General features: G+C 43.7%; 1 protein-coding gene across 1 annotated transcript in view; it reads left to right on the forward strand.

Annotated features, from left to right (window-relative positions):
- Positions 1-19,105, forward strand: part of nlgn2b (neuroligin 2b) — a 53,381-nt gene that overhangs the window by 25,268 nt on the left and 9,008 nt on the right. Inside the window, exons 3-5 of the mRNA XM_061751394.1 lie at positions 3,306-3,359; positions 7,212-7,361; positions 17,644-17,829. Of these exons, the coding sequence (XP_061607378.1) occupies positions 3,306-3,359; positions 7,212-7,361; positions 17,644-17,829 (390 nt within the window). The remainder of the gene's footprint in view (positions 1-3,305; positions 3,360-7,211; positions 7,362-17,643; positions 17,830-19,105) is intronic.

The following is a 19,105-nucleotide window of genomic DNA, read 5'->3' on the forward strand; positions in this document are numbered from 1 at the left end:
GGGTCTTTTTCTTGTGGATTTTGGTTTTTTTAACTTCCAAACCCCCTAAATGTACACAAATGAAAAGAATGTTAAATGACTGCATAGCTGTGCAGCTCCTAAACAGACAGGAGAAACAACATGCAACAATCTCCCGAGAATAAGTCAAACTAAACTTAAATCCTACATGTATAATAATTTGGAATACCGCTTTTAAAATATACAGTATATACACGCAAGAGAGAAAGTAGTAGATCTCTTCAATACTGAATATAACTCAAACAAACACACACATACTGTACAGTAAGGGAGTTTATTTGCCGGAATCTAATGGAAGAACTTATTGATCGAGGAGGGTCTTTCTCCTGTGACATTAAAGAATGTTTGGGAGCAGTCTTGAAGTACGAGGGAAGAATGACAGCTATGGCCATCGTGTGCCGCTGTGAGAGTCGCCGTTATGTGTTCAACATCAAAAGTGAACTAGACTCACTTCGGCGATAGACCGTAGACCTGAAAGTGGATGATGTTCTTGATATCGTGCCGGAGATCGCGACTCTGGTTTCCTTCCACATCCCAAAAACATGTTTGTGTTTATGTGTTGCGTCGGTATTATATTTACTAATTTTTCGGGTTTTTCTGTGCGTTCAGTTTAACGGAGCAGGAAGCTGACAGGAAACTCATTTGCCGATCACTGGGCGAGATCGGAAGTGCTTCCGGGTTCTCATCCACATAGTCCATTGGAGCGCGTTAGATTGTTCTTGTTAGCATTTTTTTATCGAGTTAAAAAAAGAAAAGATTGAAAGCGTAGGGGTTTTTAACTCATTCACAGTATTTCCAAAGGCCATTTGTTGGGTTGGAATCCCGAAACTCGGTTCCTAATCTCATGCCAATGTTTTTCTTCCATATTGATGAATTCCGGATGCGGCGCTTGTCTAAAATGTCGTGTGTCTCGTTCGAGTGGACCCTATCCTCACAGCCAATGCCGCTCTTCATAGGCATTAGAAAAGGAATGAAATCAGACTCGTTGGCATTAAGAAGAGAGGTGTGGTTTTAGAGTGGTGCTAAGTGGTGGAAAATTGCTGACAAGACGGAGGACTAATGTGCCTTTCTCCCCATTAGCGGTCCGCCTACCTGGCTGTTGTCTATTAGCAGCGTAGCCCGGGACCAAGTGTCCCTTCTCTCTCTCTCTCTCTCTATTGCACTAAGTACTATCTGGATCAAGCGTCTTCGTGGTGGTTTAGGGGAGGATGCAGGAAATCCATTCGGCATTGATCTTTTTTTCCATTGAGAAGGAAGATAAACATTTGATGTCAGGAAGTTGGATTCATATAGACATATGGCATGAACATACTGCATTGCTATGACAGAGTGTCGTTTTAGTGCCTTTATTTCTATTATGAACTGAAACCTTTCATTTTGGTCTTATGTAGACAGTAGACACAAATCACCCTAAATTCTCCCCTTCCTGCGTCAGACATGAAAGCACACAATCGATCAAAGTGTTAAGACAGGAGGCGGCAGTGGCACAATGAGAACGTTGGGAATGTGCTGCTGCTGGGCAGGTGGCAACAGATGTTTAGGATCTTGTTAACATGCTTTGTGCAGCATGTGTGGATTTAATGAGTGTGGGTTTGTGAATTACAGAGTCCTTTAATGGCTTCCTTGAAGACTGGCCCGTACACATAGTGACTTCAAAACAAGCTGAGGGCAGATGACAAAGCAAATGAACGGGATCCTTACCAGGGAAGACTTAGCGGCCTTGACACGCTAAGGTGTTGCTCGGTCACATTGATAAATGCGTGTTGTTGGCTGTGCCCTGTGGAGCGTTTAACTGGCTTTGCCGTGACAACTTAACGTGGGGCTCCTCTTTTTGACCTCGGTGACAGGCGGGTTGTTGTAGTAGTATCTAAAGCGCCCTGACAATAAATGCCGGCAACGCCCACAGTTCGGTGGGCGTTGTACGCAGTATTCAACTGTGCGTACACGGTCAGACGCTGTTGTTGTGTTTTTTCAGTGTTGTTGTGACAGTGGCGCCTCATGCATATCATGCAAAGGCGCAACAGCGTCCTTAGGTGAACTTCAGCGCCGCAGTTTTAGTCGGGTGAATAGATCCGCATGGACGGATCGCGCGGCAAATAAAATGCATATGGCGCATATGGCGGCATGCGGTGCGATTGAGGGGCAGGAAGCCAGACATTCCCATCGCGCAGAATCCTGGAACGAATGTATGACAAACTGTAACATTTGACAACAAATCCATTATTCAGAGGTCTTGCATCACGGGAGAGATAGAAAAGAGATACAGTTAGAGACAACAAATATATGTACAAGCTTTTGAAGAGATGAGAAACACAGGTAGGAAACAACCACGGCAATTCACATTTTCAGAAAAAGCCCCGACGTCGACTTCTGAAACCCTCACCGAGCGAAGTCGTGCGGAGGACAGCCACAGCGGGATTTGGGTGTTTCTTAGCTTCAGCCCGTTGCGCAGCACACCTGTAAATGTCTGTAAATCTGCACAATGAATACACAAACCTACGCAAAGAATTGACGAGCAATATGACAAAGCAAGAAACATTCCCATCCCACATCAGATGCCTACAGAACATACTGTCCAAATATTATGAGAACTAATAACAACAACAAGGTCTGGGGGCTCCTGTTGGTCGGCGGGAAGAAAGAAGCAGACAAAGAAGACGGCGGGCGAGCTGCCAGTGGGCTTTCTCCACTGTCCGCTCATTTTTTGGTTTTGATTTGCAGCTTCCGAATAAATCTTTGTACGACAAAGTTGAGTTTTTCTCCAGGGTTCCCGTGTGCCGCTTGACTTTTGTTCACACCGAGCTGTACAGGCGTTGGATAGAGTCGCTGGAAAGCTAAGCCCCGCTTGTCCTGTTTGAGACCTTTCAGCATAATATAGCATATATTTGCTTCAATAGAACTGCAGGCTTTCTATTTGTGTGGAAAGAGTATATTTTTACACGCTTATTTTGTCCGCTCGTCACAGTCATGGATCGACTTGCTTTTGAGAGTGATTCTTTGAATCTTCTCTTTTTTTTCTTCTTCACAAAGCAGCAGTGTCAGGAATGATTCGGCGAACGATGGAGGAGAAGCGGCCCTCGGGGGTCGTTGATGAGGCAGCCCGTGACAACATGCTAAGCACTTTAAACAGTTGACTTTTAGGTTTTCCCGTCATAAATGCAAGTGTGTAATCCTCAGTAGCAAGTGTATCATTAGCGGTGGATGGGAACACAATGTTTGCCATTATGCTCTTTTTTCCGTGTCTGGCGTGTTTGTGTTGAATTTTGTCTTTTGTCCCTTTTTCTCAGGCCCACTCACGAAAAAACTGGATGAATCTACATCGAACCGACCACGGGATGAAGGTATTTTAGTTGCATTGTGGATATTTTAGTCATTGAGATGTTTTTCAATGTCCTTCACGCATCTTATGCTCAGTCATCACATTGTTCTCCCACGTGCGCAAATGCGTTTTTCCACCGTTATCCATTGTTCTTATTTACGCAGACATCTGCTATGCTTGATTTAGCCAAATGTTGCTTTTGTGCACAGAGCTATTTTATCTTCATTTATTGAAGAGATGCACCACAGGCTGATTCAAATCAGTATTTAGCCATCGTTAACCATCTTATTTATGCAGCTGTCCCTTTTCCACACAGTGTGAACTACAGCAAAATACTCGAAGATGTTTCCTTTCAAAGACAGAATCACTTACTAGCTTGATGATGCAGCCAACTCAGCGCAGGCAGCATGTGCATCTGTTCCCATTCGCGTGCCCAGAAATATTGTACACAACAAAGTATTACGCACACATGACGCGCGTTACCTTTCCATTCGTACGCGCATGCTTGCTTTAGCACTTTGCATGTGCGAAGTTACGCCTGAGCGGATTTGCTCTCATTTGTCGCAATGTGTATATTTGCACCGTCCGGGGAGACAAAAATCCATGCCGGATTACAAAAACTGGAAGCGAGGAAAGGAAAAAATAGACATGAGCTCGAACGACAGGAAAGGAAAAAATAGTCATAATGACGAGATGACATTTCTAGAGCTTTTGGACGTGATAGAGATGTAGAGAAAGGGGGGAGAAGCTCGATGAGCACCGGACTGGTAAAGCTTGACATTTATGTCAACACTTCGGATGGATCAGAAGGGGGAGGGGAGGCCAGAAATTCCGGAGTTAATTGCTTTGCTTTGGAGTGGCCGTTGTACCCCAAAATCCCAAATTCTTTTGATCTTGTTGTGTTAAGTTGTGTGTGCGTGTGTGTGTTCTAATCGTTCAGTGCCGATGATAACACACATGCATCCTTTTTTTTTTTTTTTTTTTTCCATCTCAGCGAGTGAAGGGAACAACCATTTTTGGAGAACATGGACGACATAATATAATATGGCCATTGGCAGACATGAACCAAAACAAAACGATTTATTGCAGACACTCAACGAATGATCAAATTCAATACTGCGGTGGAGAAAAGAAAAAAGTACAGGTGATGATTTTTTTTTCTCCATTAGGATTTCATATTTAAGTCCACTTTGACCTTTTTCTTATCCACCTCTCATTAAGGTATTGTAGCTATGCATGAACATTTGATCTTTTATTTCTCAATGAATGGATTTTTGTTTGTTGCCATTTAGAACACGGTCTTGTGGTTTTCCGTTTTTGTGGCAAGTATTTCGCCCTCAGAATATTAGAGTGAAAAGTTAGAACCAAACACTGACAATACAATAGCAACATTTTTTTTAATAATATTGTACAATTATACAGTAGATAATATGTGCGATTGCAAAATATTGTTGATAAGCTGGAAACTAGCAAAATTCTGTGTCGTTAAAATGTCGTTTCCAAAAACACTTTGGGCCTTGGCATGGCAGCTACATGTCAAGTGATTCGTCGGTGTTTTTCTGAGAATTGAATTTGCAGGCATGTGAGTCTCCGATACTGTCCTGATAAAGCTAGCATAATTGAATTTGTTTACAGATCCTCTGGGAAATCAGCAGAGTTTTAGAATACACCAGAGAAGAGCAGCGCTTCGAGTGTGGCAAAGAAAATTGTGGAACTGTCTGCTTCAGTCACTGGTGTGATCCATAAAATGTTGCAGCTCTTAGTGTCGTGTACCTGTGTGTGTGTGTGTGTGTGTGACTGAGAGTGTCGCACCCAAGACTTTGTGCAACCTGAGATTCAGGTGGTGATGCAGACGGCTGTGCAAAGACGTGAGTTGAATCTGTTACCACGGCAACAAGCATTCAGTGAGTCGGTGCAATGGAATGGCTGGTGCAGTTCTATTAGCGAGAAGCAGTTTCCATAGCGACTCAGCATCGCAGCTGCCGATGCAAGTATTGTGCATGTGTGTGTGTGTGTGTTTGTATGACTGCAGTGTGAATGTGAGTGTTCATTAGCGTATCCCACTGTGTATGACGGGCTTTTTAGCATCTCATGTTTTTTTCATCCTCGCTATCATGATGTTGTTTTTCTGGTGTGAACCTTCCATCCACGTCGTCAGCCCCCGCAACACACATGCACGTAGAAAGACGCGGGCGTGCGCGCCACACACACACACTTGGGCTCTGTCACGCTGTCCTATTTCCATCCTCTTCCTCTCTGTCTTATACTTCTTTATCTCGCTTCCTCTCCTGCTATCTCCGTTGCGGCTCCATCACAGAGTGCTTTGGCTCATCGGGGTAAACAGATGCTGTGGCTGTTATTTATGTTTCCACTTGGTCTGCCTTTCATACAAATTATCCACATGGCCTGCGCGGCGCAGACGCTCATTTTAACCGGGCTGCACCGGCAGAGCTGTCGGAGCCCGGATTCCGAGAGCGGCGAGAGGGGTTTTATTGGCAAAGGGGAGGCGGCGAGGCTGATGGACTCAAAGCCACCCCAAACAGAGAGCGCAGAGGAGATGGCTGCACCATTTCTTCAACACATGATGGGAGGAATTCTAATTTTGGAAGGTGCATCCCTGCTTGGGGCAGCAGATAATTAAATAAAAGCAACACAGTGGAAGCTTGGGCATTTGCACTTACAGGCCACAGCATTAGGTACAGTCAAAAGATGCAATGTCCAGATTTGATTGACACGTCATTCATTTGAACACACTTAGGCTCCATTCACACTGCAGGGCAAGACGCCCAATTCATATTTTTTGTTGTATCCGATCTTTTCATACGGTCGTTCGCATTACAAAAACAAATGCGACTTTTGATACGCCTGCGCACAAAACAGGACATCACGTTGCCCACACGCACAAACACGAGGCGTCGTGTTTAAGGAATTCTATAAATATGGCCCGCGTCCGTCTAGGTCTTTTGTACTGACCAATTCTTCTGGCAATTTTAAGGATGTTGTGCAACCGGAGCCAACGTTGTCAACATGATTTATCAGTTCGAAAGCACCTTCTTTTCGCTGCTTCGTCCGCCATTGCTTTTGTCGCGTCTGTTTTGTCAAACAGTTGTGACGTTTGTCGCCTTATGATGTAGCATTGGTCAGATGAGCGCAACCTTCGTGTCCCCGGGCGCTTCAGCTGCCCCCTGCTCCAGTGTGTTCCACTAACATGTGTATGTGTTCACTGTGATGGGTTCAATGCAGAGAACACATTTCGTGTGCATGCATGCATGTTCATGACAATAAAAGAGGATTCTTCTTCTTCTTCATATTGCACTCGCATCAGGCACATATCCAAGTTAAATCCACATACGAAAAAGGCCCGTGTTGGATATGAAAAAAAGCGGAATTGTACTGCTCACATTGACGTGGAAAAAAAATCACCATGAGCAAAACAAAATTGGAGTTGACCTGCAAGTGAACACAGCTTTACTTTGCATTGAAGTAGAACTGCACTGTGGCCGAGTAAGACTTCAATTGATGTCGGCCATTATTAGATGTGCGTGCAGCTTTCATAACCTTCGTATTTTGCTATTGATTAATGGCAAAACACAATTATGTTTTTGTACCCAGTTACAAAAACTAGAAGAGATCAATTGAATGAATTATGAATTCCCCAATGTATTATTTAGTTTTTTTCCTGTCATCATCTGTTTTCTCTAAACACACTGCACTCAATTTGCACGTGGGATGTCGCTCCTCAAAAGTACTCTAATTACAAGGAGTATCTTATTTTCTAAAGTGGATTTGTTTTTGTTTTTTTTGGTTGTTGTTTTTTGTGTGTGTGTGTGTGTGTGCGTGCGTGCGTGCGTGCGTGTGTGTGTGTCGTCTGCAGATATTCGCGATCGACGTAAGAAGCCGGTGATGTTGTTCATCCATGGCGGCTCCTACATGGAAGGCTCCGGGAATATGTTTGATGGCAGCGTCCTTGCGGCGTATGGAAATGTCATTGTGGTCACCATCAACTATCGACTGGGCGTGCTCGGTAAGTGTGGCGTTACACGTTCTATTCGGCGCGGGACGCTTTTGTCTCTTTGACTTCTCCGAGCCATTTCACCTTGGCCTCGATCCCTGTTTGCCAGAAGTTTCTGTCTCATACTAAAAAAGGCAGAGCGGTCGGTCGCAGTCATAGTTATGGATTTTTGATTTTAGGTTGGACTGGACTTCTCATGAAATGTGTGGAAAATTGTCCATTTGTATGCTGAAACGGACACAACACTTCATAAATGTCCACGGCGGCCATATTCCGTTTGAATGCACAATATTTGGTCCTAATTTCCAAGAAATTGGAGTAGGCGGCTTAGGTTTCATCCATTTTCTGTCGCGCTTCTCCTCACGCGGGTCGCGGGCGTGCCGGAGCCTCTCCCAGCTATCATCGGGCAGGAGGCGGGGTACGCCCTGAACTGATCGCCGGCCAATCGCAGGGCACATACATACAAACAAACAACCATTCGATTTGGAGTCTTCAATTATGGTTTGTTAATAATAGTTTTCATTTATGACATTTAAATTCGGTTTGGTGCAAAACCTTTGTTTCCATGAGAACCTCTTCTTGTCCTTCATCATGTGTCACCTTTCTTATTGCACTTTGGAGACTTCAAATGAAATCAGGTTGGAGTATGTTATACATGATGCTTTTGGTTTTTTTTTGCTCATCACAACGAAAGCGCAGATGATGAGGATCGTTTTTTGCCGTTAAGTCACCAGCTATATATAGTGTTTGCTGATTGTTACTTATTTTTACACGGAATAGATTCCACAATAACCGGTGCTCATCCGAGCTGAAAATGAAACTTGAAAAATCAATTTGTGGTTGTGTTAATGTGAACTCGGGCAGCATAAGAAGACAGCGCCTGCCTTGTCATATGAGTTGGGACATTTCGAACCACAAAGTGACTGCCGTGCATTCCGCCGGGGAAAACTGCGGTGAAATGTGCGTCTGTTGCAATCAGTGCTTTTTTGGGGATAAAGTGGCAAATGTGTCCTTCGTGTCCCCGTTTTGCAGTGGGTTCACGTGTTTACATTCGCCGTCATCTTTTGCACACATTCTCTATGTGCGGCTTCTCAGTTGGGTAATCAGATGTTGTTTGGTGCACCGTGCCTGTTTCAACACTTCTGAGCAATGACAAACATGGCGATGAGAGTAGTTTAGGATGCCGTCCAAGAACGGCATTGCGTATTAACACAGGCTAACCCGATCCAGGCCGGTGGGGAGAGGCCCAGGGACAAGGACAAAGTGAGTTGGAGAACTGCAACCCGCAGCTGTACGCTGCTCACTTCATCAGTACGATCCTTTAAAACATGCTGTCAGACAAAATCCTAACCAGTTGAGCATGCGATTGTGACCGCAACCTTTGGAATGAAAAGTTCTACTCACTCACATTTTGACAGCGATGTCTTCTGTGGTGGGTTTGTTTTGCTCCAGGCTGTACCAACACATCGTATGTTATGTCCTGTGTGAGCGTTCAAGGCGGTGATGTTTGATGTGCACTCATGCATTCTACAGTATGTTTACTGCTCTGCAAGCATCCCATTAAGATGCAGACAAAACACACATTTCAATGGGAATAGGTGAGGAGTGATTGTGAGGCATGATGCAGTGCCCTCGATTTTTGTTGCAATCTGGTTATAATTTCCAGAAGGTCTCGTTCCCACAGATATACTTCAAATAGGTTACTGCGCTGAAGCGATTGTCCTTTCGTTTGTGTGTGCGTGTGCAGCATCAGTGTAAATGTACGTTTTGCCAATTTCCCCATGTGCATGTGATTTAGTGTATATCTGCACACAAGGATTATTTAGTTTGGGTCCCGTGTATGAAATATATAAATAATGAATAATGCGACGTCCATCTACATTTTGAACGGGGTTCCTCTCTGACACTGAGAAAAACCTTAGCCTGCTGTATTTCAATAGTTTTCTGCTCTCATCTTTGGTATTATCCTGTGCTTACATGGCAGCAAACTCGCTCATGCCAACTTCATTTCATGCGACGCCTGCACCTTTAAGAGGCTGACTTGGGATCAGGAATAAGGAGCAGGGAATGGAGGCGGATGAGCAAAGGAGAATCATAGAGAGACACAGAAGGGGGAGATGGCACAGCTCTAAAAATAAACCCTCAGAAGTGCCAAAGTATTCATTCAAAAGGAGGCTGCACCAGTTGGTCTGGTCCGACTGCACCGCTACGTTTGCGCTTGCGCATCCTGCCACATATGGACACGGCGCTTTTTCTCCCAACCAAAAATATGGAACCCTGCATTTTGCGATCAAATAGGAATTACCGTGGGATCAGAGGTGTGGTGATGGTTGAGATCCTTCCTCACCTTCTCCTGCCTTCCTCCTGCTGCAGGCTCAGAGAGCCTTCTGATTTGTGCTGCACAGCCATCTGGTCGCACTAATTAACTAATTAATGAACTCTGCCATCGTGAGCACGTTTTTCACCTCAGGAAGAAGACACGTATTCCTTCTTCTGGATGCCGCCCAAATTCAGCTTTCTCCTCGCGAGCGCCTGTCCTGAAGTATTCTTCTATGACTATCGCAACTTTGACAAGCACACCTTAGAAACAGATTTGTGATTTTAAATATGAATGGGCTTAGGTATTGAGCCACTAGTCCTGTTTAAGCAATTGTGCTTCTTTGATTGTTTGCGGTTTGCCTGACATTGAGTCTCTGTTGAAATGTTTTCCCGCAGATGATGGCGCCTTTGCTACAAGGTGTGTCAGAAAACTTTCAGGGCAAAGAAAAGCGGATAAAAGGGGCTGCAGCAAAAGCGGCGCTTTTTTAAAAAAAAAATATTATTACTATTATTATTATTAATCCAGGGCAAAAGGCCAGGTGCTTGCGAACCACTTGGAGTCTATGTGTGCACATTCCTGATTCAATTGATCGAAAACAAATAACCCCCGGGTTTGTCTGTTTGGCACTAAATTCGCACTGTTCCTGCTTTTCCAGTTAACTATGTTGTCCATTGTGGATAAATAGCTCAGGAACGTTGATTTTGCTTTCGATCAATTTCAATCTGTCGCCTTTTGAAAATTCAGCTGTTCTTCAGCTCCAAAGTTGCCCTCCTCCATCTTCACAAATGGAGCCGCGATGATCCCACTCTGCAAGCGATGGTGGACACGCTCTCAATTCCCTGACAGACCACTCACGCAACCAACATCATTTGGGTAATTGCAAGTGGAAGCACGGGTAAATCAAGACTTTGAAAAGCTACCGTTTTTACTTTTAATCTATTAAATATGTCATGTTGTTTAAGAGTTCTGGCTTGACCAAACCTGTCACATTGCAGACAGACTGTCAGACACTCAGCTGGAACCATCGAGCAAAAATAATGCCGTAAATGCCACATCTCACACTTCTATTTTCATTGTGTGAAAAAGGCCAACTCTCGCATCTACCAACACCAAAAAAAAAACAATACCACAACTCCATTCAGGTGTACTGTATACCATTGGGATCCATATTAGATCACACATCACATCTACTTTTTCTGCTAATTTGTTGCATCATTTGTCAGGCATCCTGAAATCTATTTGCTTACTAAAGGAAAATCGGATACTGTTCATCTTTAAAAAAAAAACCCTCTGATGGGAGCTGTGAGCGTGAACTCCTAATGTAGCATCCACATCGGAATAATTGGACCACTAATGTGTGGTGATGAATGTAAAATTACATTATGAGTCATTCATAAGCACGTGCAGTTGAGAGGATGCATGTAACAGCAAACATGATTAGCGAGTATATTAGGAATTCAGCTGCCATTTGCCTGTAGAATTGGATTTAATAACAACATTTTTGGATTCTTCAAAAAACAGCAACACATATGTTGTTTTGTGAATGGAACACTTCTGGCCAGCTTTCTCTTTTTGCAATCTGACGCTAATAATGCTTTGCTCATTGACGACTCTATTTGAATGCACAGCTCATTGCCACTGGAAAGTGGGAATTCAAACCCCACGTAAGGATCATAAGGAGGAGAAAAACAGCAAACTCAAAACACAATGGCAAAGAGCCTGGCTTGTTGATATTGCAGTCAGAGTGCGTGAAGATTGTCACTACCTCCCCCCTGTGTCGCTCATGCATCCCATCTCTGGAGTCCCTCTCACAAGGGTCACCTACCCCAGGGGTCCATCATCGCCCGGGCATGCGGCCAATAGCCATCCCTCTAATGCCACATGTTGTGCGGAGGGGCACTTTCGCAGCACATCGGAACTTTGTACCGCGTAAACGGTACGGTTCGGTGCAACATCGTCAAAGCAACCCTGCAAAAACATCTGGAAATGTTGTCATGTGCATGCCAGATCTTTGTTCCCAAAATATATTGCTTGTCCTCCTGGCCCCCTTCCAATAATAAGACCCTGCGTTGTGCATGTTTGTCGGAAAAGCGTTATAAGAACAAACAGCCACTGTGCTCCGCCATTGTTGTTTTGGAAATAACGTATTTGTGCATGTCGAGACCGAAATCACACGTGCAAAATATCCTATTCGGCGTTTCGTACTTAATGCTGTCATTTCAAAAACTTTGCTTTTGGAGAAATGACACCAATGAGCGACCATTTTTTGCCATCGGCCCCTTAGGCTTTCATTTGTACTCAGTAAAACAGCACAAACTGTACGTGTTTTGGATTGACATCATTCCCTTTGGGATTCAGAGGTAAGTTAAGTTCAGTTAAGTGAAAGCGGAGGTCAGACGAATTTGTAAGACTCTGGACAAGTTGTGTGGCCATCACTTCATTGCTAGAACAGGAAGACAAATCAACAATACAATAAAGGTCAAAATACGAAGCACTGCAGTAATATTGTTGAGATTAAGAAGAGAGGAAGAAGATGTTCATATTTTCATCAGGTACACGGACAAGGAAAGACTATAGTTATGTGTTCTGTGGGTTTATGTTAATTTGTATGAAATGTATATCAAATTGATATACAAAAATAATAATGCAACCTCTGAATATAGAACAATTCCTTGTCTTGGTCCTTGAAAGAATCATTGATTTAAAACATACTTAAAACAATCAAACATACCGAACTAAAGGAAAATATATCAACCAATGGAAAGAAAATTAAGGAAGATACAAATGAGTTTATTGTCATGGTTCCAGTCTGCGAAGCGTGGCTCATTGGGAAAGGACGAGACTCGAGCGAGGAGCCAATGGCCACTTAAGGTGGCGGCGGTGAAGTCTGCGCTCTCGCCGGCCTCAATTGGAACGGCTGTTGTCGGCACCGAGCTAGTGCAGGGAAAGCTTAAACAGAGCCTGAAGGAAGGAAATACGCGTTTTGACGTGAGCCGGGCCCCGCCGTCGTTCCTCGCGAGCGCGATGGCAACTTCCTTCTGGGGCTGGAACAAATGCCTTTTATTTTCATTCAGTCTATTGGGAAACTTTGCATCAGTCTGTGAAATGAGTTTGTAAACAAATTAAGTTTGTACAATACATTTTCATTTACTTTTGAAAAACGGGGGGACATTTCTTTCGATCGTATTGAATTTTTACAATGTATGCTCAATAGGCCGCAGCCGCCAGCCGCCTCGTTATGGCCGCCGAACCGATCAGCTCAGTGCGCAGTCAACCTATTCTGTTTTTATTTACATTTTACACAATGTCCCAACTTCATTGGAATTGGGCTTTGTATTAGCAAAGGCAGAATATTAGTCATGCATCTCTTTCTTTTGCATATAATCCCTTCTTTTGACTGCCTTCAGCCCTGATTGAAAGGTTAACAACTTTCCCCACATCCGCGCAGGCCATTACCAAAAGCGAGCGTTGAATATGCGTAAACTGCTGCTGTCAGCACTTAAGGAGCGCAGTAAGAAGTCCAACTCAGCAAATGGTAGCGAGAGAGCAAACTCAGTGAATGAAAATGCATAGTTGTTTGGACATCAATGGCGGACAGCAAAGGTAACATTTTCTGTCATGTTCCCATTGAAAAGATGACAGGAGAGCCATGATTTGCATGGAAGTTCACAAAGTGTTTGCGTGCGTGCGTGCGTGCGTGCGTGCTTGTTTGCATGAAGCTGTTTGTGTGCTTGACAGCGTATGTGCTTTAGCAAGTATCCGCCCATACCATTTTGCCTGAAGCGCTGGACAGTTGCCAGGCAACGGCGGCAGGAAGCCACCGAGCAGACACTCAGCCACCGAGCAGACACTCTCTGGTTTTGACAAGAGGCAAAGGTCAGCAACGATACCTCTTCAGGTCAGCGTCGTATTCGGGCGAAAGTGAGTCAATTGCAGGGATGATCTGAGGATAACACTTTTTATTGTGTTAGCACACGCCGCACTTTAATTACTGTACAACTTACATTTGTAATCCTATTAACGCTATGGATCAGTGTAATCGTGCTTCAGTTTCTCGTGACTCTTGTTTTTTTCGATGACCACCGTTTGTGCTTGCAAGGCGATATTTCGATATGCGCAGTGGGGTAGGATAGCGGTTAGCATATCAACCTCGGAGGTTCGAATCTCGGTCCTGGCGTCCCCGTGTGAAGTTGGCATGTTGTCGTCGTGCTTGCATAGGTTTTTCTCCAGGTACTCCGGTTTCCTCCCACGTTCCAAAATCACATTAGTTTAGTTGAAGACTCTAAATTGTCCACAGCTGTGAATGTGTGTGAGAAAGTTTGGGTTTTTTTGTCTGTATGTGCCCTGCAATTGACTGTAGAAAGCGGATGGATGGATGGATGGATGGATGGATGGAAAACGAGATACTCAAAGCTTCTTAATATACATGAACTGTACCAACATGTCTGCCTTTGAAATGATCAATAATAGTTTTGCTTGACAATTGCTTTTGTGGTTGTAGTTTGCATTGGCAACTTTTCATCGGTCATTTTTGGATGAGCTCTCAGTATGATGCAATGGCTTCGACACTACAAAAGTCAATATTGTATTACTCTGACAGTGTCTTTCTACAGTCAGAATGCAGCTGCAGGTGTACCTAATGTTTTGGCCCCCATTGAAGCCCAAAAAGAATCCAGCAACAGTAAGATGTTGACATTTTTAGGAACAGTACCTATGAAGGTAATGAAGATAATGACCTCGAAGTGGAACAGGTTTGACCAATTCAATTAGCATCAAGAGAAAACAGCCCACGGCATGGCAAAGAGCCACACGACAAATGGAGGCCCACGCTAACGCAGCAACAGTAACAAACATCGTCACCTATATAATCTTGCTATTCATAATCATCATTTGAAAAAATACAAATTTACAAATCCTACCATTCTGATGAGATCTTGCAAAAGAAGTACTGTGCTCCTTTTCCAAGACAATTTGTTTGCCTGTCTTGTAACATGGTGCCAATAAAGCTATCGGCACCATGTTGCAATGGAATTGTAAATCAGCTGTTTAAGAAGTTGATCGCAAGAGAGGGAAGAAGCTGTCGGAATGTCTGCTAGTTCTAGTTTGCATTGATCGGTAGCGCCTACCTGAGGGAAGGAGCCGGAAGAGCCGGAATGCGGAGGGTCCGAGAGGATGTGGCACGCTCTTGTCTTAGTTCTGGCAGCGTGCAGGTCCCGACAATCCTTTCAGCAGTTTAGATTTTCCGTTGCAATCGACAGGTTAGGGCAACAAAATCACTCCGGGTTTAAAGTGCTGTCAACAGCAGTGTAAGTACGCTGAAGAGTGTGGATTCAGATGGGAATGTTATGGAGAGGTCAATTTGGGAGATTTGAGTCATCGCTACTCATCGCCACCATCACTTGCATACAATTGTCAACTTTCAGACACTTGCAAACACGCTGCGGTTTTGCACTCGATCGAATGTTATCCCTGCACGCCTGCTCAAATTGTAGGGGGGGGGGGGGGGGGGAAGTCTTTTCAAAGATAACTACAATGGCTCTACGTAACGTAAGACTGCAAGACCTAATACCAGACACGTGCGCAGACATTTTGGGAGGCAAGTGCTCAAGCCAAATAAAAAAGGGCACCCATCACCAAAGTTGTTAATACCATTTTTTTTTTTTAAAGTAGTATCAATTTAAAGTATGTATTTATTTATGTTAACAAGATCAACCAACGAGGTGTCTATTAATAATTTGTGATACACAAAAATGAGAACAAGATCAATGATTGTCTTTGTTTTTGTTTTTTTTTAAATCCACTATTAGTTAACCTATAACCTGTACAACTCAAACAAATATAGAGGGGAAGTAAAACGAAACAACTGAGATGATGTAGTTGCACAAGTGCACACATCCTCCTTTAAATGGGGATGTGGCTGGGTTTAAAATTAAGCACATTCAGACTAATGTTAAATGGGATTCAGCACAAACCTTCTACCACTGAAAGTGCCTCTGATTAACCTCAAATATATTTATTCTCCCAAGGACTCAAATAAATGCCCTTCAAATATCAAAACACTGTGGGTGGAATTGAAGAAGAGAGGCCTCATTTTTTGTTTTTAATATTGATGAAGTAATTAAAAAAAAGATGGGCACTTTTTTTTTTTTTTTTTTATCAAGTGCAAAGGAGCAGGTGCTTGAGCACCACGTTGGGTCTCCGTGTGCACGTGCCTGCTTTGTGCCTGCTTATCCGTGTTGCGGTTAAGTTATAATTATAAGCGTCCGTTTTTTAAGTTTTATTATTTAGCTAGTAGTATTATCACATGGACAATTTAAAAACAATGACATAAAGAGGATCCAGGTGAGGAAATCCCATCTCAATGTGCCCTCTTCACCAAGGAGCAGATCACAGACCGCAGCCGCGGGACACCGACTCCGAGTCCCCAGTGCAGTGACGTAAACAGGAGCTTCGAACTACTAAGCTCCAAACATTCTTGGCATGCTCAGGTGTTCCCCCTCGCAGCTGTAAATTCAGTTCAGATGTCGACGTATCTACAGAAAGACGCAGCACGTTATCCTGCAAGCAGTTGGTTGTACGTCAGACTGAGGGTGCCACATCCTTGTAAGGACCAAGCGCTCAGAAATAGCAGACTCGTGAGCATGCAGCGAGTCAAAGCGGGTCAGGTGCTGTGACGACGAGCTTGGCCCGTTGAACTTTGTTTCCACAATCGTAGCGCATGGCACATTAGATTTTGCTGTTTTGGAACAGCAACAGAGAGATTACACCTAGGTGAGCTGAAAATGAAAGATTGTCAATGTCGGTGGGGGTCATTGGTGGTCTCGAGCAGTCATCCCAAACATTTTTTCACATAAAGCAATATTTTGAAGGAGCGGTCCTTCAAAACAGAAACAAATCGAAAGAAATTCTGAAAAGTACAACTCACCATTACACTGCATGTAGTTGTTGTCATAAGTGGTGGTTCTTGTTTCTCTTCCTGTCTCTGGATAATGGGAGACGATGACAGCCAAAATGTTGATTTTATTTGTGTACACTCTATAATTATTGGGGTCGCCATTATCGCAGATAATCCCCCTTCATAAAGATCGGATGTTGGAAGTGGAAGCGAGGTATTAAGTGCTTTTTTGGGGCACTTTTGAAGGTTTCATTGCCTCCTCTGCGAGCCTGTCACCACATATTACGCACAGCAGGCAGGATGTGTGAGAATCACCGGTAGCGATAAAACCCTATTTTAAGTAGGACTGCTCGTATTGTCTCTTACTTACTGTTAGCATACTTTTTCTTTTCTTCCTTTGTCTGATCATTCTACTCTTCCAGCTTTCCAAAGAGGCTCTCAAAAGACATTCGATTTGTTGTTTCCTCATTTGTGCTAGGTCGTCTTCCTTTTTTACTTCCGTATGACGTGACCGAGAAGAGCTGTTCGATGTGTTCAGACCTGATTTTCAAAACAAAACTTCTTTCTGTCTCTGATGATCAATCAAATTATTATTGTTATTGTTCCGTCTCAGTACCAAATGTCCCACGGACTGGTACCGGTCCGCCGCCCGGTGGTTGGGGACCGCTGACCTAGAAAACATTTTCTCACTGAACAAGACAATTTGTTGGAGCTTTCCATGGGACACATTGAATATTCTGAGCACGCAAACACCAAGAACCAAATGTTTGTTTCAAAAAGACGAAACGAAATGGATGAAATATTCACCTCGCAAAGCCTTTTTGTACGATGAATACATCCGTATCGTCTACTGGCCAACGTATGTGTAAAGCAGCCTGACTATCATTTCGGTATTGTTGCTCTCCTGTGCAACATTGGTATGTTGAAATCACTCAGATTGATGTGATTTTGTTTGTCGAAAATCCCACCAGGCCCATCATTATTTTATACTCTTCCTCTGAATTTCTGTTTGTACACAATCTTTTGAACTGTGTCATTCTCCCCCACTTAGTCTGTGCTTGTTGCAATTTACTTTGCAGGCTTTTTGAGCACAGGGGACCAGTCTGCCAAGGGGAACTACGGTTTGTTGGATCAGATCCAGGCGCTGCGCTGGCTCAATGAAAATATCGGCCACTTTGGAGGAGACCCGGAGAGAATCACCATCTTTGGCTCGGGAGCTGGAGCTACCTGTGTGAACCTTCTTATCCTCTCTCACCACTCTGAAGGCAAGGATCTGGCTTGGGGCGCTTTGAGTCACCCCAACAGAGCTTTGTAGACTGAGGAATGCAGTAGCTTGTCAACAGGCGGTACACTCAAATATACTCACTTGGTTCCTTTTGTTTTCTTTGACGAAGACGCAGACAGTTACTTTGAGTCCCCCCCAAAAAAATAGCTGCATGGGCTACAGAAATGAACAACATGAGGCATACACAGTACACTTGATTGTTGATCACTTCAAATATCTTTTTTCACACGATGTTAATGTGAGGGGACGCGATAATCGGACATCATAATGGCAGCAATAAAGAATCCAAACGTCGCATGAACACAATACTCACCTCGGGGCACAAGCTCGATCATCATTCCAAACGCCACCGTTGCAGGTGGGTGCCGGATCGCAGAAACGCACCGGTCGTGCGTGTCCAATACAATAAGTCTCGCAAAAGAGATATGGCATGTTACAGAGCCCTGAATAATTGACTATCCAGACTTTATGTGAATGGCAGAAATCGAAAACACCCACCAGATGTTTGATCCCTAAATCTGAGGAACTAGCGCTTCATACTTTAGTCTCATAAATCAGATTAATATCAAACTGTTAGCCCTTCGCAGTGACAAGGTGACTTTGAAGATATTTGATTTTAATCTGTATGCATGAGTGCACACATCACTAATAATCCCGACTTGGAAAACAGAGACAGCTGGCTGATGAAGTTCGGTATTGAATTTAAAGCATCATACATTTCTATCAAATGAATCCCTCTTTCATTTGCCCTATGTGAAATGTAATCAATATACACACACCACAGACACTTTAGTAGCTGCAACTACACAGTTTAATGATGTTAAAGTTCAGTTTGTAGTGACACTATCGCTGAGGTTAAATAATATGTATAACTGCACTGCAGCACACTAATTAGCGTCTGTAATATATCGGTTACTTAATTTAGACACATGAGAACGGGAGCGTATTCATGTTCGCAATATCCAATGCAACATGAACATAAGACAGCTTGCACCGATACTACTGACAACGTGAAACCGCTCCGAGGAGCAATTGTGGCGGAGTCCGTTCCCTTCTCCTCCCGAAGCTGGCCTGGCTGATCAAACCCGGGGCCACATTCCTTAGCACTTCCCCACAGCTGCATTATTATTTGGCTTGCGACAATTCTTTTCCGCTGGATCTCGTTAACGTCCCTGCAGGGCTACCTCATGTAAAATGTAAAACCAGTCAGAGTCTATCATGTTTATGCTTCCAACAAAAGTCGCTTTGGAATCGGG

The sequence above is a fragment of the Phyllopteryx taeniolatus genome, chromosome 17, assembly GCF_024500385.1.
Source record: "Phyllopteryx taeniolatus isolate TA_2022b chromosome 17, UOR_Ptae_1.2, whole genome shotgun sequence".
Classification (NCBI taxonomy): Eukaryota; Metazoa; Chordata; class Actinopteri; order Syngnathiformes; family Syngnathidae; genus Phyllopteryx; species Phyllopteryx taeniolatus.